General features: G+C 50.0%; 1 protein-coding gene and 1 long non-coding RNA gene across 3 annotated transcripts; one reads left to right on the top strand and one right to left on the bottom strand.

The window, feature by feature from the left end:
- Positions 1-117: 117 nt before the first annotated feature.
- On the bottom strand, positions 118-20360 carry LOC144468741 (uncharacterized). 2 transcript variants are annotated; one of them, XR_013493854.1, is made up of 3 exons: positions 20290-20360; positions 2024-2081; positions 118-1874 (listed from the first exon to the last, which is right to left on the bottom strand). It is a non-coding gene; the product is annotated as an uncharacterized LOC144468741 (long non-coding RNA). The 2 variants fall into 2 exon arrangements; XR_013493855.1 differs by lacking the exon at positions 20290-20360 and adding an exon at positions 2173-2495.
- A 433-nt stretch (positions 20361-20793) lies between these two features.
- On the top strand, positions 20794-23536 carry Fic (FIC domain protein adenylyltransferase). The gene is made up of 3 exons (XM_078178421.1): positions 20794-21218; positions 21321-22218; positions 22355-23536. Exons 1-3 carry the CDS (start codon positions 21002-21004, stop codon positions 22719-22721), a joined length of 1482 nt encoding a protein of 493 aa, XP_078034547.1. The 5' UTR covers positions 20794-21001; the 3' UTR covers positions 22722-23536.
- Positions 23537-23668: the final 132 nt, after the last annotated feature.

The raw sequence follows: 23668 nt of genomic DNA, 5'->3' as shown, positions 1-23668 counted from the left end.
CAAGATATCGGGCGGTCGGACGGTACACCGTAACACGCATAAATTACGATGTAATTACAAGCCCGGCTATCGAATCACCGGAACACGATTCTTCCGAAAGAAAGTCGGAGACGATCGAATCGCGGAACTAATGATAACGTTTTTCGGTGAACGACCTGACGAGCCGCTGGTACTGCATGTAATGATCTACTAGAGGATTGTAGTAGATGACCGTCGGCGACCTATGAACCAACGGGTCACCAAGTGACCATTTGATAATTTCACAATTGGGTAGACGCCAATTTTTACAATGATAGTACATGCATTGTTTTTAGATTTTATATTACAGTACATTTGACTGGTATTCAAAAAAGTTCGCCGACGCTTGTTCTAAAGACCTAACTTCTATACTGTAGGGTTTTGAGCGAATCGGAAAAGTTGGACGGCGCGCGTGCGATCGAAAGGTAATCGAATCGGGTGAATTCACCGAAGCGGATCTCCGCTGCAACCTCGGTAACCGCGAGCCAAAATCAGCCAACCGTGGGCTCGTTGACCTGCCTCGATCGTACCGTGCGATCGCGCAAATTCGCGAGAGTGCATCGCGAGGGAACGATCGAATTTGGGCCAATTTACACGAGAACCAGAAAACTGGGGAAAAAACGTCGACACAGAGAGAGAGAGAGAACACGGGAACAGGAAGAAAGAAAGAAGATGAACACGCGTCGAGTCAACGAACGACGGATATCGATAAAAAGACCGAGCTCTCGGAGAATCTGCGCTGTGCGGCATGCGCCGCGGATCGAACGGCCTCCGACCGGGACCGTACCAGTGCAAACAAGTTGTCGAGGTGTCGCGTGACAGTACGAAACGTCCTCCCGTTCCGTCGGCGTGACGCGACCGCGACGTATTGTTCTGAATTGAAAAGTCGGGGGAAAATACCATCCCTGTACTACATAGTCGTAGTTCTCTCTGGCCATGTGTCCCCGACGATCGATATAGCATAATCTCTACGAGCTCGGTTCGACCTCGTGATTCGCGGTAGTCAAGGGCAGAATGCGCGCGGTCGATCGTTTTCGCCGGGACGATATTTTCGCGTAGCTCGTCCCGCGCTGCGGGTCGACCCGTCGGTCGAGAAACACGCACCACTGAACCAGACCAGACACACCTGGGTCGCCGGAAAAACTCCCGAGCCGTAAAACTTGACCGTAACGCCCGCCTCTACGCGCCGCGCCGGATCGGTCGCGACCGAGAGGCTCGTTTCTGCGGCGTGTTCCTCTGGGTGTGAAAAGGATCGGCCATCGTAGATCGCCATCGCGATGCATCGAGGACACACGGGGAGAGTCTGGCCGCGGCGATTCGAGCAAACGTTGCAGTTCGCTGGCCTTGCCCTCGCGAGCGCAAGGCCAAAGTTCACCAGCGGTCTCTCCTGGCCGCGGCGCATTCGATCGCCTCCGATCACATTTCACTGCGTTTACAGGTTTATTCCCGTTTCTATTTCCATTTCCGTTGCGGTTTCCATTCTTATTCCCGTCGCTCTTCGCTTTTCTCTCTTTTCTGCGCGTTTCTATTTTCTCTTCTCATTTTTGCCTTTACTCTTTTCTCTACCGTTGTTTTTTTCCCTTGCTTCTCCCATTCCACTACCATTAGGCAAACTCTCTCCTCCTCATCTCGGGCAAATAATTTTTCCCCGACGAAGAAAATCGGATACGCGTTCGTTTCTTTCCCGAGGGACCGGTTCCCATCTTTCTTCCTCGTATCGTTTCTTTCGGCCCTGCTTCACGCGCTATTCGCCACTACCGTTCAGCTCACTGTCCTTTCTCGTTGCCAGCCGTTTCATCCTTCTTCCCGTGTCTTCCTCCAGTCGTCAAAGTGACCATTTTCTTTATTTTGTAATTCTGTAAACATCAGAATATAAATTTAAATATATATGAAAAGACTATTTCCATATGTAAACACTATTTTAAAAATCTAATTTTCTTCTACCTTACACGCTAATTGCTATTAGTAATTAATAGGTTCAGCGTTAAATATCATTTAACTTTACCATACGTCGTCGATTGTCCACTCTTCCGTATCTCGTTGTACCAATGCTTTGATTCCGTCTGTTTCAATAAATAAATAAATCCATCAATCGATAAATAACTGGATAAATAAATAAATGACTAAATAAATGCGAAGATTATAAATACATACTTGCGAAAGAGAGCTGACGCGGTGCGTTACGCGGCGATAAGATTAGCGAGGAAGCGAATAGTGTAAGGAGCGGAGAAGCATAGTGACGGCGACGATGACGACGGTGACGGCGACGATGACGACGGAGAGTGACGGGCACACGGGATAAATAGTCCGGTCGGTGTTGTCGCTTTTGCCCGCGAGAAAAGCAGGGGGCCCCACGATTCACGTGGCGGTCGATCAGCCGCAAAGGATTCTACGCTCGGTAGAGAGAAGTTGACCTTGGAATCGCGCAGTCGACAAACCGACAAACGCGATCGTTCGAGTTCGGCGCTGGGCGTTTGATGTTCCGCGGCGGCCGGCATTCGCAGAAGAAAAGATCGCGTTCGGCATGAAACGTTTCAACGTTTCAACCAATGTGCACGGATGATAGAATAATCGCGGATCGGGGCACTCGCTCCGGCCGACGGCGTCTCCCGAATCCGGCGGCGACCTCGGTTCGCCTTGTTTCTCCCTCCCCAACCTCTCGGCGACGTTCACCGTTCTTCTACGCCCCTCTACACGCATCGCCTAACCTCGAGCTTGCTCGTTTTCGTCCTGTCTCGTTCCGTCTCTCTCTTTCTTCTTTCTCTCTCTCTCTCTCTCGGCCGTGCTCTCCAGCCTGATGGTTTGGCTCGCAGCGGGCCCTGCCTTGCATCGCTTGGATTCGCTTCGTCTCATCCTTCCCGACCCGTCTCGTCCCGTTTCGTTCCGTTTCGTCCCATTTCGGCTCGCGCTTACGGTGCCTCGCGTCGCCTGTCTCTTCCCTGCCCCCGCTGGCCTCCCGACGAGTTCGAGAATTCATCACGCGGTAACTCGATTTTCCTGCGTGGCGGACGCGAGATATCGCGAGCCGAGCCGCGAGAACGCCGCGCCATCCTCTGCGTAAATTGTCGCCACGGCCTAGCGATGCAGTTTTTGCGTCGCGGGACGGACAGACCGAGCCGAACTGTGGGAAATCCTCCGGCAAGAGAGCCGCGATATAGTGGCGGCTAGGCCGCGAGGCCGCGAGAAGAGCAGATGGGAAGAATCATCGACGCGAAGGTGGTCGATGAGATCGAGGGAGGGAACGAGGATGGAGGAAGAAGGAGGGAAGAGGTAGAAACGGGAGAAGCGCCGCTGGAGAGGGTGGCGGCGGCGGCGGTGGTAGTGGTGGTCATAGTGGTAATGGTAGGGTCGACGGTTGATAGGGTGGCGGCGGGGACGCAGGGGCGCAGGGGCGTACAGCGATATAGAACGCCGGCGGAGGTTAATGCCGCGATCCGGTTCAGGGGGCAGCCTCGATGCCTGGCCTGCCTGAAAACGAGGCACGGCGAGGCGCGGCGCGGCGGAGCGGCCAGCTAGCTGCCTGTATACGTATACCGTACACTCTATGCATACTCTACAATGATTGCGTGTAGCCCAACGTTCGACGGCAAACCTTCTTCACGAAAATACAGACCTACGGGACAGCCGCGTCAGCGTCAAATCGACGGGCGTCGCTTGTCTCTTCTTATTTCGCTAATGGCAGACGAAGATTTGCCGTCGATGGCTGCGATTCGAACTTAGCGATATACATCAAAAACTACATTGTAGCTGTAGTTTTTGTAATATATGTACAATTGATAAAATGAATTTTAGCTTAGAATTGACATTACATTTTTTGATCGTCTACGTTTTCAAATAAATCGACGCAAGCATTATTTGTTCTATTTGCTACCGAACTAGTCGAGACGAACGTCTTTCAATTTGTACCTTTACAATTCCCAGTATTTGGAAAATGCTTCCGGAAGAAGCTTTCAGACGAGCTTCTTTGCTCAAGCATTTTTGTGTACACCGTGTTTTAACACCCAAACCTGCCATGCCAGTCAGCATAGCTGGCCTCCTATTTTTTATTTTCAAATTTTTGTACTTCCAAAACTTGGGAAACGGAAGAATCTCTTAAGAAACGACTCGACAAAGAATTTTGCTAAAATACAAATTCTAATAAAAATGGTGGAAGCTTTAAATTAATTCAGTCTCGTCAGTTTTATAAATCAATACGATGCCTTTCGAGGCGATAAGTTTAGCATTAATAATACTAGTAAAATTACCAAAAATTTGTTAATGCAAAAATATAATTTTTCCAGTTGTATATCGTGAGTCACCGGTGACGGAAATGGACGAAAACTACTGTCAGTCATTGGTGACTGGTATGAGCTGCTACTGAACACATTACTTTTTCTAGAAAGCTCGTTAAACATGTGAAGATTTCAATTAATCGACGGAGACTAGATAGTCGGGGACCAATATTTAAATACGGGGTCCAAACGAACCCGAGCCCCGGCCATCCGAATGTTAACAGCTGCGCAGCTATACGTGTACGTATGTGGCCGGAGACTGACTGGCTGACAGGCTGTTTCTACACTCTACACTCAGCGCTACGTGTCTACGCATACAACCGCGGACTGGCTGGACGACTGGCTGGTCGTTCGACCGGTTGACTCCTCCACACCGCCGCTATTCTTCGCCTTCTTGTCTGCCCTTTCGATCGTTCGCTCGTTCGCTCAATCGACCAACTGACCGATCGACCGTCTACTGTTTAAATCGGATTCGCGAGACTGCGTAGCTAAAGAAGATGACGCGAGCTACGACACGCACTGCTCGGATCCCTACGACCGAGATAGCGCGCGTCAGATTTGGCCAAAATGCCCGGCACAAGGTGACGGAGTCATCTGCTGTGGACTAACCAATTACTGTGCCTTGACATAATTAATGTACCGTTTACATTTTCAAAAAATTATTAAAATTATTAGAATGGAATTAAAACAACTCGAACGAGTTAAGTCGGAAACTCTAGAAAATTCTGCCAACAAGACACAGTAATTGGTCCGTCTACACAGACCTCGGTTGCGGCGGTTGTTCGCGAACGGCGGTCCGATATCAGCGCCGCGGATCGATGGAAAAGGGAAAAGGGAAAAAAGGGAAAGGCGTTGCTGGCCGCGGTGTTTGGAAAACACGCGATGTCCAGACAAGAAGAGGAACCATGCGTGACAAGAAGCGAACCGAGGCGAGGTGAAGCGAGACGAGATCGTGCGTTCGCAGGCAACGATTCCATTTGCCGTTGACCTCGTACCGACGGCCCTGGCGCAAGTCAGAGAGCCTGCGAGCAGCGATCCGCGAGCCCGCGAGCCGCGAGAAATGAGAAGCGAGGAATAAGAAGCGAGACGCGGCCGGGAGACCGGCCCACAACCAGGCGACACTGTGCGCCGGGAGCAACGGGAAGACGGGTCAAACGATGTCAACTCTGACATTTAATGACATACGTAGACCAACGAACTGGTGGACCGCGCGGCCACCAGAAATCCGAATGAATCAGCGGCATCGATCCTCGTCGGGACGTTGTTCCGACTCGTCGGGACTCGTCGCCGTGTCGGACCTTGTGAACGGCATTGGGAAACGTGCTCGTCGGACATCTTCGTCCGGCGGCTCGACGATTTAAAACGAGTCACATTCGTATTTAGTAGATCCATCTGTGTTTACAAGTACAAATATATGATAATAAGAATAATAATAAAATGGATAATAATATAAGAATAATACTATAATAATAATGATGATAATCATAATGATACTAATAATGAGAAGAATAATATCTGGACTGCAGATTTTTATGTAAAATAAAAATAATGCTCGGACATTTACCTTTTCTTTTACGAATTCGAACAAGTTGCAAACTATACAATGGTCTCCTTGAGTTCTTCTAAAATTTTAATTAATTTAACATTTATTTTACAGACATAATTCACTGGCAATTTCTTAGTATTGATTTGTACGAAATGTTACTTCAAATTACGAATTCGATTAAAATTCCTTACGACAGTAAAAATGTATTAAAATGTTATTTTAATTCGATTCAGTATACAGACATAACCTTGACATTACCATTTTTATCGTAAGTGCATGGGGGATCCGCAGTGTAGCGATGACGGTGACAGCATCTGAATGAAGTGGAGAAATTACAACAAAGCCGGGAGAGCGGCAATAACGATCGGCATTCGTTGGATTTATCTGGTCGATATACAATACTTATCTTCCGCGTTACTAACTTCGCGTTCGGAAGAGGACGTTAATTTGTAATACTAGCCTGGGTCCATACTTCGTCTGTTTACACTGGGACAGATAGGGTCTGTGGAAGCATAACGCTCGTCTTTCACTCCTCACTTTGGATCTTAGAATCGTACAGTGTAAACGTGCTTCGGTCGCTTTTCAAAATACAGTCATGATTTTATCTGATGTACTCCGCTGTGTTTGTGTCTCATGATCCAATTTCCAATAGCATTGATATGTAAACGGTTTAAACAGTTGTTGAGGGCACATAGTGTGTAATTATACGAACTGTTGCATAAGTCACTCGCAATAATGAAATGAAGGGTTCCTAAAGTCATTTGACGCAACTTTTTCCTTTACAAAATTTTTCTCCAATGCGTCGTTAACGAGTCATTAATGAAAACATTAACCAATGAGAAACGAGTTCGTCTGGTGCTAAGTGGCCGAGCTCGCTTCTCATTGGTCACTGTTCCTCGTTAATAACTCGTGAAGGTAGCGACGGATTGCATTTGTGCAAAGAAAAATGTTGCTTCAAATAACTACAGAATCCTCTTATTTTCTGATTGCGGGTAACTTTTGGGGCACCTTGTATTAATAAAGTTTGTATTGCAAGGAAATTCTGAAAGCTCTTTATTAATATAATTATTTATTTATTTACTCAACAGGCCGTACTGCACTATTAACATCTTGCCCTATATCATCTCAGACTCGTCAAGATTACAAACATAACCTACGTTATTGACATGAAATTTCACCCATCTATCATTTATATGTAAGCATTGAAACGAATATAAATATAATTCATATTTATTAAGTCACATAATAAATGGCATAGAAACTTACTAATAAGAAATAAATGCTGATTTACGCATCCATGAAACAAGTCGTATACCGAGGAGGTTAGTAGCAATATAAACAGATAAGTAAGTAACATTTGAAAATATTGTAGAAATCTGGAACAACGATCGTGTGACTTGAGCTCACGACAATTCCATTTACGCGATCGTTAACCTTACATTGTTCGATGGAATTTCTGTTCAAGAGTAAACTGCCTTCAACGAGTTGAACGCGAATGCTTGGAATAGTGCACAGATTTCAGAAGGTTCGCATCACCATTCGACGTTCTGTAGGCGAACAGCGGGGTCGTGCTGTGAAGCATTCGAGGAAGAAATCTCACCAGATCGCAGCCCCGAGCAGTTTCGAGACTACCGTTTACGTTTATCTGGGAGCCTGGCTTCGGCAGGCTGTTGTTGCTGAACTTCGGGTACGATCGTTTCCGGTCGGACCATTTTCAGCGTTCCTCCAAACGCGCCAGAATCCCGGAGCTGCTCGAGGAGCGGTCGGCGACGAGAGACGCACGCATCGGCGAAGACGCGACCAACCTCGAGCAAGAATCGCTCAAGAATTTGTATGCTGATGCGCGACACCTCGGTATAAGCGCGATATCGACGCGGTCGCGCGACAGGCGGCTGCGAACCCGAGCGCGAGGGCATCGAGAGATTTCCGATGCTCGTGCTTGAAATTCCGCGTGGCAGCTCGCCAAGGGCGCGAACATTAAAGAGATTCGTTAACCTTCCTCGCTGCGAATAAACGAGGTCCTCGGCAACGTCATTACGGTTCGTCGAGCGATTCGCGGAGCTTGGTTATTAATAGGTGCACCCATCTGTAGGGCGGGAAACGCGAGAATTGGCAATGACGCGCGCGTGTTCGCGATGCTGCGGCTCTCTGCGGTTCTACGTTCGCCGGCTCGACGTTTATGAAAATTTGAACGATCCGATCGCCGGGATTCGGGATAACATTTCCGCAGGATTTTCATCGATTTGACGAATTTTATTTTATTTTATCTTTCATTTTTCTGTATTGTATTTAATGAATTTATTTAATACAATTTATTTCAACAGGGACATTGAAGACCCACATTTTAGATACGCTACTCGCAAACGGAACATCGATTCTTTTCCACTAATTTCCGTATCTGGGGTTCTGAATGCGCGCGTTTCCGCCGCGTTTTTCGCTCTGTTGGAAAAGAAAAGGTCGAACGAGTCGCGTCGGCGCTTGGACAGCTGTAGGCTGTAGGCAAAGCCACAGGTAGAGTCCGTGGCCGGTGTAGGTGACAAAGAGGTTCGAGCGGCGATGAACGCGGAGCGACGAGGAGAGTATCGTGAACTCAGAAGCGAAGCGGAAGCAACAGGAACGGACGAGGAGGCTTTTCGCGGGAGCTCGAAGGCTCGAAGGTGCGGCCGGAGGACGAGCACTGGCCCGCGCGGCCCGAGTTCTCGGTATCGAGAGACACGAACACACCGACGCGTCGCGGGTGCGGACGCGGACGTCGCGCGATCGCAGAGTTATTCCCGACTGCTACAGGACAAGCGTCACCGACCGAAAAACTCATTCCCTCTCGTGGCAAAGCGACTGGAAAGCAAAAAGTCGACTGCAAAGTGCGGAAACCCGTGCTGCCAGCCGCGATGGGATACGCTGCGCCGCCAGGTCCGTCTTGCGACCCGAGTCCGTGTGCGGCCTGTCTGCCACCGCGACACACGACTGCGACGCGAACGCATTATTTTACATGATATTTTTCAACTCGTCAATGACAACAGCGATAAAATTGACATATTTGCAAGCAACGCCGTGAAATACAAAACGAGTTTACGTAAACTGTTCGCCTGTCTGCTGATTCGCCGATTCTGTATCAGTTTTAACACTCCGTCAGCGGACTTCAGAGGAGGTAATATATAATTTATTAATAAATCATTAATTTATGTTAGTAATTCACGAGATTATTCTTTTTTAATAGGTTTGAAAAAATAAATTTATTCGGCGAGGTATTCCACCATAGAAAGGGTCAAAGCGTTCGGAAACCGCTGATCATGGTAAATTGAGTAATCCTTGCGATTCTTTAGAGACCCGTTCGTTCTTCGTTTTGGGTGTTTCGAATTCCGGTTAGACCGTATTTTCGAAACGTTTTAGGATCGCCGCGACCGGGACGAACGCAGACGCGGGCGAGCATCAAGCATCGAGCAATTATGGGAACCAGGTCGTGTAGTTTGTTGGTTACGCAACCATGACCGGGCGAGGCTCGCGTTCGAAAGAACCTCGGTGAAAGCGAAGGATCCTACTCGCGAGCGATCAAATGCTCGGAGATACAGGGATGGGTACGGGTACACTGCTACGTGTGTTCGAACAGTCACGTATGGGGGTGCGGCTTCGACTGCGTTTGATTTCAGGTTTCAGGTTTCAGGCTTTCGATTTCAGGATTGAGGTTTCAGGTTTCAGGATTGAGCTTTCAAGTTTTAAGTTTGAGGTCTCAAGTTTGCGGTTTCAGGTTTTAAATTTGGGGTTTGAGGTTTCAAGTTTGCGGTTTCAGATTTTAAGTTTGCGATTTAAGGTCTGAGGTCCGAGATTTCAGATCTCAGATATGAGATTTAAGGTCCAAGCTTTCAGGTTCGCAGTTTCAGGTACCAGTTTTCAGACACCAGGTCTCAAATGTCAAATTTCATGTTTCAGATTTGAGATTTGAGATTTCAATTGTCCGGCACGAACACTAGCCTAACGATGCAGGTGCGGATACACCTCTGCGACCTCCGCCATAAATTCTAAGCAATCGAGGAGACGAATCACGGAACACCGGACGCACAGTGCAAGGTCGAGCCACATAGATGACGCATTTGCGCCTCGGCGAACGAGTTTCGAAGAAACGCGCTCGAACGCCGCGTTTCCACGGATACCGTCGACTTTTACACGATCGCGGTTCCACTGTCGCTTCGGATCGACAACTTCTGTTTCGCCTGGTCGTTTCGTAAATTCTCGCATCGGTGGGTCTACGATTTCGACGGAATCGGCCGAATATTCTGTGATATTTTCGAGCTACGAAATATGAACGCAGAGATTGATGAAAGAAACGGACAAACCGAGGGGCAGGTAACTCGGTTGGCTGGCTTATAGGTAGGTAGCTGGGAAGGAAGGAAGGTAGGTAGGTAGGTAGGTAGGTAGAAAGGTAAGTAGGTAGGTAGGTAGGTAGGTAGGTAGGTACGAAGGCAGGCAGGCAGGCAGGCGGGTCGGCAGACAAGTAAGCAAGCAAGCAGGCAAGCAGCAGGCAGGCAGGCGAGAAGGCAAGCAGGTAGGTAAACAGGAAGGGAGACGGACGGGATAGGGAGCACGCGGCACTGGACAAACGTCCAGTCGAATAAACGGCTAGATAAATCTTATTAATTTCTAGGCGGCCCGGAACGATTGGGAAACACGTGTCGGGAAAGTCCGGCTTGAAATTAGCGGCAACGAAAGATCCGCGCCTGTTGCCAGTGCAGGCGAACTGTTGCGCCAACCCTGGCTCCTTCGGCACGACCTTGAGTGCGTTTAACAAGCGAACGTTCCGATTCGAACGATGCAACGAGCGACAAGAGACTCGGCGAACTGCGCGAATCTTCGGATTCAGTTTCCATGGATTTAATGTTTATCAGCGACCCACTGTAAATTCTCTCTAATTGAACCTCAGCTTGTATAAAGTAGTATCTTCTCTTCCAAAATTGTCTATATGTATAGAAAGAATCGTAAATATAATTGTCCAGTTATGCTTACGAGCAGGACAATTGGGGAGACTTTACTCTCACTAATCAAAATGGACAAGGAGGGTAATTAAGGAAGAGGAGACACGATGGTTATATTCTATTTTTAATTAACAGCTTGATGTCAAAAATGGAAAATTTTGGAAGAATCGTATCTCCTCTTCCCAAACTGTCCATTCCTCTCTAGAAACTGCAGGACAATTAAAGAGAATCTGTCGCATCTCCTCTACCCTGATTGTCCACTTTTTTCGTTCCCAAGTCGGCGTTGGGCAACGCGCGAGAAATTACCGTCCCGCACGGTCCCCGCGGTCGTGGAACGTCGGAATCGTCACGCACCGTCGCGCATCGCAGCGCGATTCAGCGAAAATCAAAGGCGGGACTCCACGAAACCGAATCGAACGTAGTTGGAGACAGTGGCGCGGACGGGGAGGGGGCGGCGGCGGACGGGGTCGGGCACGATTCGAAAGGGGGCCCCGAACGGTCGTAAATCTCCAGGCTTCTCCGACGGAACTGGTTCTACGAAATAGGTTTCGTCCTCGGCAGTTATACCTGCCCCTCCGTCGAATGCAAAATTGTTGCCGGCCGGCCGGCGGCGGACGGCGGCGGATAGTGTCGAATGGTGGCGGCGGACGGCGCAGACCGCGGTTGATGGCGGGTGGAGAATGGCGAAACCGCAGAGGATGTCGCGCGAACGCCCTCGTCTCCCGACGGGACCCGCCGCCACGATTTTCGGCGAAAACGGCTGCCGCCTCGTGGTCCGCGACGCGGCGGAACAAAATCTGCCGCGCGCGATCGAACATTCGAGAAAATTGTCGGTAAAAATAAACGGGCGCGTTTCGTACACGTCGGTGTAGGAGAAAATTAGTATAACCGTGCGGATAACAGGGCACATGTCCCAATTACCGTTGCGTTATCGTGTCTGTACTAATTTCCGTGCCCCCGCATTAAAAACCGGTAAAAAGAGGAAAGTGTTATCTTTAAGTGTTAATATGTAAGATTCATCACATCGATACTACAACAATAATTGTAATAATGATATTATAATATTACTAGTGTAATAATTATGATTATAATTACATTAATAATATCATAATATTAACACTATAATAATTATAACAGCGTCATACATCTAAACCCACAATGAATATAAATTGCATATTTAAATTTCCAATCCTAACTAAAATAATACGGCAAGGGGTTAACCAATTAAGCCATCCAGGCCGACCGACAACCCCTAATCCGTCGATACTGAATACGTCGGTAATATGCCGGACTCCGTGCATAAGGGTGTTAAGATCGGATCGCTTTCGTGATGCATCGCAGCCGCGAGCGCGAACGGAGAGAGAACCGGGAACGGTGGTCGCGGCTTTCGGTTTACCTTCTAAAAATATAACGGGGTGCGGTCGAGGTGTGTAACTGGTAAGGTCGCGAGTTCGATTCCCTCCGAGGGAAAATACACCGCTATTTCTAGAATCGCCAAGAGGAAGAGGGAGAGGAAAAGGGGAACGAGATGGAACGGTTCGCGGCGACCGCGCGAGCCGTGGAGCCGCGAAAATCGTGCGATTAACCCCTCGCGCCGCGATCTTTCGGAACCGCGTTATTAGCGCTTCTTCTTAACCCTTTACGATCGTATTAAGTGCATAGGCAGGTGTCGTGACGGTCGCAAATCATTTTCGTCGAACGAATAGTATAACGACATAACCTGACATTTATTAACCTGTTAGCTGCATACGACGAGTATACACGTCACAAGGGAATAGCAATTTTATATCTTATAAGAAATATATTTCTCCTACGATTTAGGTTAAAATACTTAGGAAACATATTCATAAATTTCACACGGTTTAGGATAATTCTAGAAGAATCTTATCTTCTAAAGTGTAGGCACGTGTGGCACAGTATTATGTTTTAATTTTACGTAAAAAGAGAAAATAAGAAAATTAATAGATCGGTTCGTTGATTAAGAATAGAGACCGCAAAGTGATGAAACGAGAGGACCTTTACTCCCCGATTGTCCCGATTCTACCTCGACTAATGAATGCGAGGTTAGAGTTTTGCCGAGGGTGTCTGTTCCTCTGCCGAAATTTTTTCCGCGATGCAGCGAGAAACCGCGGCGCGAATCCTGAAAGGAGATATACACGGGATCGTGAGGATAGCGCGGTCGTTCCTCGAGATCGCTAAATAAAGCCCGGGTTTAAATGGTCGCGCACGCAGCTGTCGTATCCCCGGTACAATGGTACCCCTGTTTTCGAGTCTCGCTCGGGGCGCTTTGAGAGCCACCGAGGCACACGTTTTTTCGGCCGGGTGGCGACGCTCGTAAAACGACACGTGTTTCGAAAGTAGGTCACCCATCCGGGGAATCGACGAACGACCGCGAGAAGAAATTTTCTAAGGAAGAACGACGGCTATCGACTCGCGGCTATCGAGTCGCGGGACGCCTCGTGATTTCGCTGCCTCGTCGACGTCGACACTCGCCCGCGAGAGACGCGGCCCTCCAGCGAAATTCGGGACGGCACATCTCTCGGTCCCCTTTGCTCTTCTTCGTATCGATTCGCCCCGGCCCTCGACGAGACCCTCGATTGCTTCGCGAACCTCGCAGCCCTCCCTCGATCCCAACCTAACCCAAGACAATACACCGAGGCGCATAACTATACCGTCACCCTCGGTTTTCAATATTTCGGGCTTCTCCATGGGGATGCGGAGTTTTATTAATATTTATACGAATATTATTATTATATTATTATTATTATAACCGTGGTCAGAGTCCAACGTACAAAATGCAAATAGGTTAAATATTAACAACGTCTCGCGCTTCCATCCAGAATTGCGAGATATTGAAAAATGAGAGCGGAGCTATAGCAACGCAGCTCAGTATGCCTGCAAGACTTCGGGAGACGTAGGCGGCGCGCTCTTTCCATCGCGATACCCGAGTTTTCTCTAGCGGCGAACGATCGATCGTGGGTTAGAGCGACGGGTCGAACGCGATCCGAACGCGATCCCGAGCGAGTTTCGAGCGGTGCTCCGCGACGAGGAACACCACCACGGCCGTTCCCTCGTTTCCACGCTGTCGTCCAAGTTTATGCGCGCTGTTTACGAGCTTTCGAACGAAACGCGCTCGTCTACTGTCTACGGCGTAGTAAGCGGGCAAGCGAGAGCAGAGCGGGGTAGGGAGGGGGTTGGGGGGACAAGGTGGGCCGCGGAGAGTAGAGCCGAGAATTCGCGCGCGAGTTATATTTAACCGATCGCGGCGCGGGCTTTCCACAGTACTTGAAATCGGGGTTCGCCGTATCCGCGAGAAAAAAAGTTACGACGAACGAGAAGCAAGAGTTTTCCCGTGCGTCATCGGTCTTTGCTCGGCAGCTACGCTCGCTCGCTCGCTCGGCGTTGGACCGCTCCGAGTTTACGAAACGTCGTCGCCGCGTCGACTCTTTCGAGAGGCAAAAAGGTGCCCCAGCTTTGGTCGACGACGCGCGCGGCGCGGTGTACAGGCGATCTGGATGAAAGTCATGCCGGGAAATATTAGGGCGTCCAATTAATAATCTCCTTTTGTTTTTAATGCGAAATCGATAGATTTTTCTTGTCGTATAATTTTAAGCCCGAGCCATGTCTTCGAAATTAAAAACAAATGGTTGATTAAAATTTATCGAATTTATATATCATCATTATTATATATCATTTTTTATTTATTTATCATTTACATATCTTTTGATCGAAATTATATATCATTATTCGATAACTATTGTATATAACTGTATATTATTTTATACACGAAATCGTCAAGCAAAGCTCGCGGATCATTTCTATACAGATTACAACAATTGTTTATAAAAAGTGTCCTATAAACTAGAAAAGATACGACGTCGACGATTTTCAGTGTCGCCGCCGCCGCCGCAATTTATGTCTTCTATTTACCGCGCCGCCCGAACGAAGAAGAAATTGGTTTAGCGTGTCCCCGGACACTTTTAAGGCACTGTTATTACTAATTCGCTTTCGACCAATAGGAATGCCGGAAAGGGCTAAAGAGGTCCCGCAATAAAGATGCGAGCCGTAGGTCGCGCACACTAACGAAACTTTCTCGTAAAGTCAGAAACTTTAATTTATTGTCGATGCTACTAATAACACCGGGACCCTCTCTCTTATAAACGGTCGTGGAAGCGTTCCAAAAAGGAAGATAAACATGCTTCACCCTTAGGAAATCTTAAAGATAATAAAAGCAGAACCAGAACTTTTTACCACGGACAAATTTTGTAAGCGGCGAAACTTCAGAATTTTCTGATAACGAAAATATCCAGATATTAATTTCGTTATAAATTGTTACGGACGAACAATTTGTTGGTCTGTTATTATGTTGAGATTGTGTTATATTAATAATTATACTTAGTTTATTATTACATATTAATAATTAATTTTTCCTTCACTCGAAAGGCGACACTAGAAATTGCTACGCTGTTAATTCAAGTGAGAAAATTTCGGTTATATTATTAAATTAGTCTATATTAGATAAATTGTCAAATAATAGGGGTGTCTCACGTCAGCACGTTGTATCGCGGATTTTAATAATTGCTCTGTTGTATAAGTGCTCGCATAGTTCGCGGCAATAATAATAAACAAGAACAATTTTCCCGGCAATCCCTCAATTAGAATATTTGGTTCGCGACGAAAAGATGTCGGTAAACGAAAGTAGTGAGTTTCCCGTTAGGTTCACCGGCTGGGTACAACTTATACCATGAACGGCATTACCATCGTACATTTCCCATAGAAATTCGTCGATCGGTCCATTGTGCGACGATGAGCCGTAATGGTAACCCCGCCCTTCCTTTCACTCCGTTTTTCGGTGTGTAGGTTTATGAATATGGCTGCCTGCGGCTCGCTACGGGATCAACAAGGTGCCGGGATTTTCGCGGTCGGATCGATCCGCACCGATTCGCAGGTACCACGGGGCCTTTTGCTTCTATATAGGGTTTATTCGTGTCAGGTATCCGAACAAGGCGGGCCAGACAATCGGAATGTCAACTCCCGTGGAACGTTCTGAATCGCGTACGCAGCACGGTGCTGCTACGGCACTAATAGCCGCACACCCGCGCCGCCGCCGCTGGTACTCCGGAAGGACGACCTTTCTTTATATTTCGGGGCCTCTCGGATCCTCGGGCACGGAATCCTGGACCCTCGTTCCTTTTCACGAAGGAGGCTCTCCCTCGGCAAAAGGCCGGAGAAAGGGAAAAAGGAGATTGTACGGGACGGTGCGCATTTTGAATGGCCCCCGTCTCGGGAGAGAATCTCGAGTTTCAATGGCCGTGCCACGTCCGATTTCGTGACAACCGAAAGACGACCGAGCGAGAAGCAGGGGCGCAAAACTCGTGCGAGAAACGGGGCTCTGCGGAGGAGGTTGTTGAGGTGGCCGCGGGGGTGGCAGGCGGGAGAAGAGGCAGCGGAGGTTCCGAGGCCTCCCGCTCGTGGAACCGCGCGCGCCGCGATTTCGAAGGGACCCCGGATAACTTTGTTTAATTTCACTGTAATTTTTCAATTCTCCATCGGAAACCTGGGTCCCGACGTTTTACAGATTTCATGAAACATCTATTAAATATTAATATTATTCATTTTTTTCTAGATCGAAATAAAAATAAATTTCTCTGTTATCAAAGTTTAGAAACAGAAGTATATAAAGGCAAGAAAATAAATAAAAATTATCTTGTCCTATTATTAAAAATATTAAGGTGGAATAAGGGGTGATCAACGCAGGGTGAAAGGAATAGTATTGCAAGGGGTTAAGTTCCACTTCTCTACATACGATGTACATACGTCCGCACAGAATATAGCACAAACTCCATTGGAACAAACGAACTCGCTGATACAGTAGTTTCGAGTTCATATATAACATGATAAATCCACCTTAAACAACAAATATCGTGTATTCGTTTCGCGTCAAAATGAGGGAAGAAACTTATGGGACACCCTAATAGAATCCCCGGCCGCGGCGCGGGCAAGTTTCCTTCTTCCTCCTCGTATCGAACACGAACGCGGAACCATCGAAACGATCGCGGCAAGCGGTTCTCATCGCGCCGCGAACACGTCGGTCGTACGAAGCCGGGACAATTATGCGGGCAACGCTGAAAATTGGTTTGTCGATAAAACGCGGAGAATGCGAGACGCGAGGACCCGCTCGTAAATCTCGGCGGAACGCTCTCCTCGGATCCGTTCCTCGGGTCCCTTCTACGCCCTCCTCACCTCCCACCGCCTTCCGCTGCTCCCGTGGGAAAGCGAGGCCGGGATGGAAACGCGATCTAATCGAAATGAAACGGATGATCGGAGACGCTGCTGCACGGGCACTGCCCTCTTTGGAGGCCGATCCAGAATTTCATCGATCGTTTAACCCTCTTAGTGCCGACCGAAAGAGTCCTGTATATCCGAGCTGAATGTATAAAACTCGTTTGATATAGTTTGATAAGGTTTCAGAAAGAGATTGCAGGAATTTTGTAGAACTTAATAAGTGCCAAATTCAAAAAGGGAGGAGAAAAAAGAAATGAAATTCTTTAATGAAAACAATAAGAAGACAATATTTTTTCAAGAGTAGCCAACAACGATATATCGTTCTTCGGCACTAAGAGGGTTTAGCGGCACTTCTCGCCGAACGCGAGCGAATTCGACCGCTCGAGAGAATCACCGGGTGTCGTGTAAAACCTCGCGATACCGAAACCCGATCGTCGTCCACGGTCGCCGTTTCCTCGACGTCGCGAGACGCGTCGGACGTGCACGGTTTTATTCCACTGTCGCTGAAGCGAACAACGCTGAATCTGAAGACCGAATTTCTATTGGATGATCCAGATAGAGTCGCTTTTTCTTAATTCGACTGTTGCAGTGCTGATACTTGCTTTCCAAGCTGTATTGTAAAAATCAGGTCTCTAACTGTACATATAAATGTAAAGAGAATATAGTCTCTTTCAAATTAGCGCGCTCAAATGGACTGAGAAATAAACGAACGATTAAACGCAACGAGATACAGGCGAACAGAAATACTTCTGCCGTCGAACGTTTCGGCAAATTTTCCAGGTATCGCGCGCGAGCGAAAGCCGGCGAATCGAACGATTCGATATAGGTATCGCGAGGCGATCTTGCGACGGTTTCCGTTCCGAGCGTCGACAACAAGCCCGATTCCCGTAAAACGAGGCGAAACCGATCGGAAAGCACGGAGAGGTAGGAAACGGAGAACCTTCATGATAATCCCAGTCGATCCTCTCGGATTCTCCGTTACGAATAATAAACTCGCCGACAAAGTGGCCGTCGCGGCGCGGCGGCGGGCGCGACGGGCGACGGGAGGCGGCGGGAGGGTGGCGGCGGGCAACGGCGGCCACCGGCCGGCCAAGGATCGGACATAGACGCCTTCCACGAACCGCTTTTTTCCGTTTCGACCTTCCTCCGCCGTAAAAGGAGAGCCGAGTTCTCGAGGAAGGACGACCGCGAAGTTTACGCCGCTCCGATATTGCTCGACCGCTTTTACGGTTTCCTCGATAAAGTAAAGTTCGCTTTTATTTTTTTTTTCGTGCGGACGCGAGTGGCTCGCTGGTCGGTTGGAAGCGGGCCGACGATCTCTCGGGTGGTCCGCGCGCGGCCGACGAAATTCTGCGGCGGATGGATCGGAAACGGAAACGGGATCATCCCTCGATCGCAACTCGCGGTCGAGAGCGAGAGAGAGACGATTCACTCGACCGCTGAGAGTCACTGGGTTCTCCCAAAGTGCGCAGAAACCGCTCGCCGTTCCCACCTCCGTGGCGGAGGTGGCGGCGATCCCCAGTTCCAATGCGAGTAGGTCAGAGTACGTCCGACTGCGCGCACATTGCACGCCTCGCAAATCGCAGCTCTCTGCCGCCGCACCGTCGCCGCCACGCCGCCGTCGCCGCCGTCGCCGCGGCGCAGCGCGAGTCTGCGTACCACACCGAGGGGAACATTCTCGCTTCTCCTGCCGCAGCGGGACATCCGAACAGGTCGTGGTCGAGGAGGAATCGCGTGGCGCGGTTTCCTCGTACGTATCGGCCCACGCGGATTCGTTCATTGTCCGCTCTTCTAAAACAAAGCGAGACCCCAGCCCGGCTCTCCTGGAAGAGAGAGCGCGCTCGTCGCGGCCGGAACGTCGGAATATTCCCTGCAAACATTTCTGGACGCGAACCAATCGAAATTCGTTCGCCCCGAACGTTGTTCGCGGTCCTATCGGAGGAGGTAGCAGCGTTAGCGGCTTGTCCCGCGGGTGTCGCCGTTCGTCTCGCTCGTCCCCGCTCGTTCGTCTCCGCGTCACCCCCCCCGAACCTTTCTCTTTTCCTCGCGCTTATCCCGAACGTGACCCGGCTGAACGATCGAGAACGTTGACCCGCCGACGCGTGGACCCCGCAACCTCGCTCGCGCGACTGCTCCGTGACTCTCCGTTCGATCCCCGGGAACACGAAAAGCGAAACGGCTGAAAGCCGAGAAAGTCGAACGCCGGCACCGAATTTACTCGCGGAATCCGTCTTCCGGCGAAACGCTAATGCGCGCGCCATCTCGGCTCGGAAACGTGGATGCAATCGCGATCGTTCGATGCCAGCCAAGAAAACCACTGGGATTGTGCGAACGCGGTACGTCTATAGTATCGAGCAGCGAAATTGTCTTTTTTTTTGACGCGGCGCGACGACAGTCAAAATTTGGTGCAAGCCCCGCCGCTTCGATTCAGGGAAGAGGAACCGTGACGAACGAACGAACACGGAGGGATCGAAGTACGCGGGAAACGCAATTAGAGCAGAACCGGTCGGTGCTGCAAACAGCTCGAGAGGAGAGCGAATGTTCCTCTACGTTCTACAACCGACTCTACGCCGTAGAGTCCTACGGTGTACGCTGTGCGCGGAACGACGCGAGCCGTGTTTCAGCGTTCCCGACGGCGCCGCAGCGCCTCGCGTGCCCGAGAGGCGGTCCTGTTGCACGCGGTCGCTACGGCTCGAAAATCGGCGGGACTTTGTCGGGCCGACAAACGAAAAATTAACTAGCCGCCCCTCCCCGCGAAACACGAGCGCGCCACGCCGTATTTCGGAAGGCGACGAACAAACGACGTCGCGAGAATAAACGGCGGAGCGGCGCGTTGCATCCGTAACCTAACCCCACAATCTATCCCACCCGGTATATTCATCCGCCGTTCCCTCCGCAGAAGCGAAACGGAGCGGCAGACAGAAGAAAGGCGTCGCGTCGCGTCGGCGAGCCTTCGAATGCTCGAATTTGCAACTCGCAGAGTCTTTACCGAAAAGAACGGGAGTGAGTGAGTGAGAGAGAGAGAGAGAGAGATAGAGGGGGGAGAGAGGGAAAAAAAGAGCGGCGCGCGTTTGCGTTCGCGGCGCGAAACGCGTCAAAGCCCGAGGAGGAACGAACGCTCTCGGGCATCGTTCGGGCCAACGGACAACGATGACCTCGGTTTCAGGGTCGTTTCGACTATTATTCGCTCGCGTCGACTTACCTCTCGTTCTACCTCCGCCTCCCCCGTTCTCGCTGAATCGCAAGCGGCATGCACATGCATCCTTTCGCCTCGTTTCGTTTCGTCTCGTTTCGCCTCCTCCTCGCCCGCGTAGTCTCGCGGCGGAGGCGGCGGCATCGAACGCGGCAGCGCCACCTCCTCGCGCCGCTCTCCTTCCGAAAAATCGTGAGCGAGAGAGCGACGGGTCCCCGTTCGAAGCGGCCCGGAGGAGCGAGAAGGACCGAGGAGTTGCGGGGAATCGCCTGGATGCACGGACGGAAGCGGGGAGGCTCGAGGAGAAGCGCGGAGGAAAGGAGCAACCCTGGTTTACGATGGAGGCAGACCGCGGTCTCGCATTGTATCGTATTTATTTATCGAAAGGAAAAGATAAGCGCCGTCGTGTTACGGGGACCGGTGGCGACATCCGTTGGCCCGCGGCAGAACCGGCAAGGGAAATGAAGCAACGTTCCGAACCAATCGCGAGAGACCACACGATTCGTGGTTTATAATATCGCGAACGCGTATCGAGTGTACGCGATATGAGTCGCGCGGCGCGACAACGCGCTACTATCGCTGTCTCGCGGTTCGTCCGGAACGTTGCCGTTCGAGTGTAGCGTGTCGAGAGAACAGTCGACGAGGCAACTGGAAACATGACGTCCAGTCTCGCGATCCGAAGGAAACCGTGCCGACGAGTCAGTCCGTTACTCGCAGAGACATGGTGGTGTCGCGGCCGAGTTTGGTTTCTGTGTTCCACGACGGGCTCGACCTTGTAAACGGGAGGCACGGGTATCGAAATAATGCAAGCAGCGTCGCGATGACGGTGAATCGCCTGGTCGTATTTCTGGTGTTCGCGTCGGGAATCGCTGTTGCTGCGATCGGCGCGCTCTTGTCCCGCTACTACATCGACCATTTGTCGTCGGCCGAGATGCCAGGTAAGCGTTCGAGGAAGCTGGAGCGCGTTCGCTGGTCGAACATAACCTCGCAAGACCTAACCGTATCTCTTACCACTGTTTCCCCGTATGAAACGTTTCCAGAGCAACAGGATTATCGGCGCGCGTTCGTCCCGCTCCCGTCGGAGAGTGCGTTGAACGTGTTGGAGGGTAGCCTGGACGTGGCGGTGCCGTCTCCTCGTGGCAACGGCTGGTTCGGCGAGATCGCGACGACGAACCGCGACAAAGTGACCTCGACCGCGGAGGCGCTTACGTCTCTGCAGCTGGCACTGGAGATGAAGCTCTCCGGCAAGGAAAAGAAGGCGGTGAAGCTGTTCCAGCACGCCGTCGCGCTGGCGCCACGGCATCCCGACGTTCTGAACCGTTACGGAGAGTTCCTCGAGTACGCGCAAAACGACGTGGTCAAAGCGAACGAGTATTACGCGCGCGCCCTCAATTACCAGCCGAATCACGAGGAGGCGTTGATCAACAGTCGTCGGACGGCCCGCGTGGTCGAGGAGCTGGACCGCAGCACCCTCCGGCGCATAGACGAGAAGCGGGACGCGCTTGCTGCGATCCCCGACAAGAATGCCGCCCTAATACGCGCCAAGAAGGAGGCTTACTTTCAGCACATTTATCACACGGTCGGCATCGAGGGCAACACGATGAACCTGGCGCAAACCAGGGCCATCGTGGAGACGCGCACCGCGGTAGCCGGCAAAAGCATCGACGAGCACAACGAGATCTTGGGTCTGGACGCGGCCATGAAGTACATTAACGCCACGTTGGTCAACAGGGTCGGCTCGATCTCGATCAAAGACATATTAGAGATACATAAGCGCGTTTTGGGACACGTGGACCCGGTCCAAGGCGGCCAGTTCCGTCGCACCCAGGTTTACGTCGGCGGCCACGTGCCGCCAGGACCCGGCGACATACACTATCTGATGGAGGAATTTATCCTCTGGTTGAATAGCGAAACCGCCATTCGGATGCATCCTGTTAGGTAGGAAATCATCTTCTGTCCAAGGATTCTTGTTGGTACCTCGACTAACGCAGTTCTTTCTTATTCTTCATGTTGCTGTTGCCGCCGCTGCTGCGACTATCCGCTGTCAACACCGTTGCTGTTGCTGCTACGGCAGGTACGCGGCTTTGGCGCACTACAAGTTGGTGTGCATACATCCTTTCTCGGATGGGAACGGCAGAACGTCACGATTGTTGATGAACATGATCCTCATGCAGGCTGGATATCCGCCCGTTATCATTCACAAACAGCATCGGCACACGTACTACGAGAATCTGGAGATCGCGAACACGGGATACGTGCGGCCGTTCATTCGATTTATAGCAGAGTGTACCGAGCAAACGCTCGATCTGTTCTTATGGGCCACCAGCGAGTTTTCTAGACAAGTGCCCGCTCTTAGCCAAGATTCATTTTTCCCAGAGAGAAGTAGAACAATCGACACCGAGGAAGTCAGCGACCTCTCGGACGCCTTCAGTGACGATTGAGCAAAGATCGTTCTCCGTGCCAGTCGTCCCCGTTCAAGTATTTTATAGACCAAAGAAGAATAGCGAATTTCGTCGATTAACGAGTATAGAAGGATGTTCGATATACTCGCGACTTCGACTTTACAAAAGTATATCTTTACCTCCGTTCGCCGGAATTTAATGCTTCCACTAATTTCCGCTACGTTCTGTCGCTTGTACTAGAAATCGATGTACGCGGACGAGCATGTACAGTACGAAATTCGACGAAAGACTGTGATGATTTTATAATAAGGAATAACGCTGTGCATGTGTACACGTTGCCGAAAGACGGTCGGGGTACGTCGCGGGACCGAATCGGCGCCCAGAGAGGTTCGTTTGAAATCGGAATCACGCGCGTTCGAACCTGGTAATTGCTTCTCCACAGGGTAAAATCATTTTTATTTCGATTCGATAGTTTTTTTGCCTATCGATCCGTGTCCACCTGGGACACAGCTGGGTAGCGCGCACGTGATTTTCGTCCAGGTTTTTCTTCGCGCCTAGAGTCGGTTCCGCGACGCAGGAACGTTTTTGGTAACGAGATCTATTGGATCGGCTAATAAGTCGTCGCGTTTTTCTGTATCGCCATCTACGGACGAAAAAACGCGATGACTCGTCGGCCGACCTAATTATAATTCTGCGAGCGCGTTCACGCGCTCCTAATCGATGAGATTAATCTTGTTGATACGATGATAAGCCCTCGCAATTGTCGCTTGCTGGTCAAGACTATTGCGATGTCCGTCTGTAAATATGTACGCGGCTTTTAATAAACGTATTATTTTGGAATTCGTTGTTGGTTCATTCTGAATTGTACGGTTTGCTTTAACAGTGTAGAATAGACCACGGTCTACTTGCATTTGCGAATGCTCCTGGCGCTCTTGGTGGTACAAAACATATCGATGGTGCTTTGCTGAAGATAAATATACAAGAGG

Source organism: Augochlora pura, chromosome 4, assembly GCF_028453695.1.
Source record: "Augochlora pura isolate Apur16 chromosome 4, APUR_v2.2.1, whole genome shotgun sequence".
Classification (NCBI taxonomy): domain Eukaryota; kingdom Metazoa; phylum Arthropoda; class Insecta; order Hymenoptera; family Halictidae; genus Augochlora; species Augochlora pura.
Note: the sequence above shows the minus strand (reverse complement) of the source record. Positions and strands in the feature narration are given on the sequence as shown.

Excerpts from the sequence above, each read along its gene's own strand:
- Fic (XM_078178421.1), top strand. The coding sequence starts at position 21,002 with ATGGTGGTGTCGCGGCCGAGTTTGGTTTCTGTGTTCCACGACGGGCTC. Across the intron at positions 21,219-21,320 it reads GTCGTCGGCCGAGATGCCAG|AGCAACAGGATTATCGGCGC; the intron begins GTAAGCGTTCGA and ends AAACGTTTCCAG. Across the intron at positions 22,219-22,354 it reads ATTCGGATGCATCCTGTTAG|GTACGCGGCTTTGGCGCACT; the intron begins GTAGGAAATCAT and ends CTGCTACGGCAG.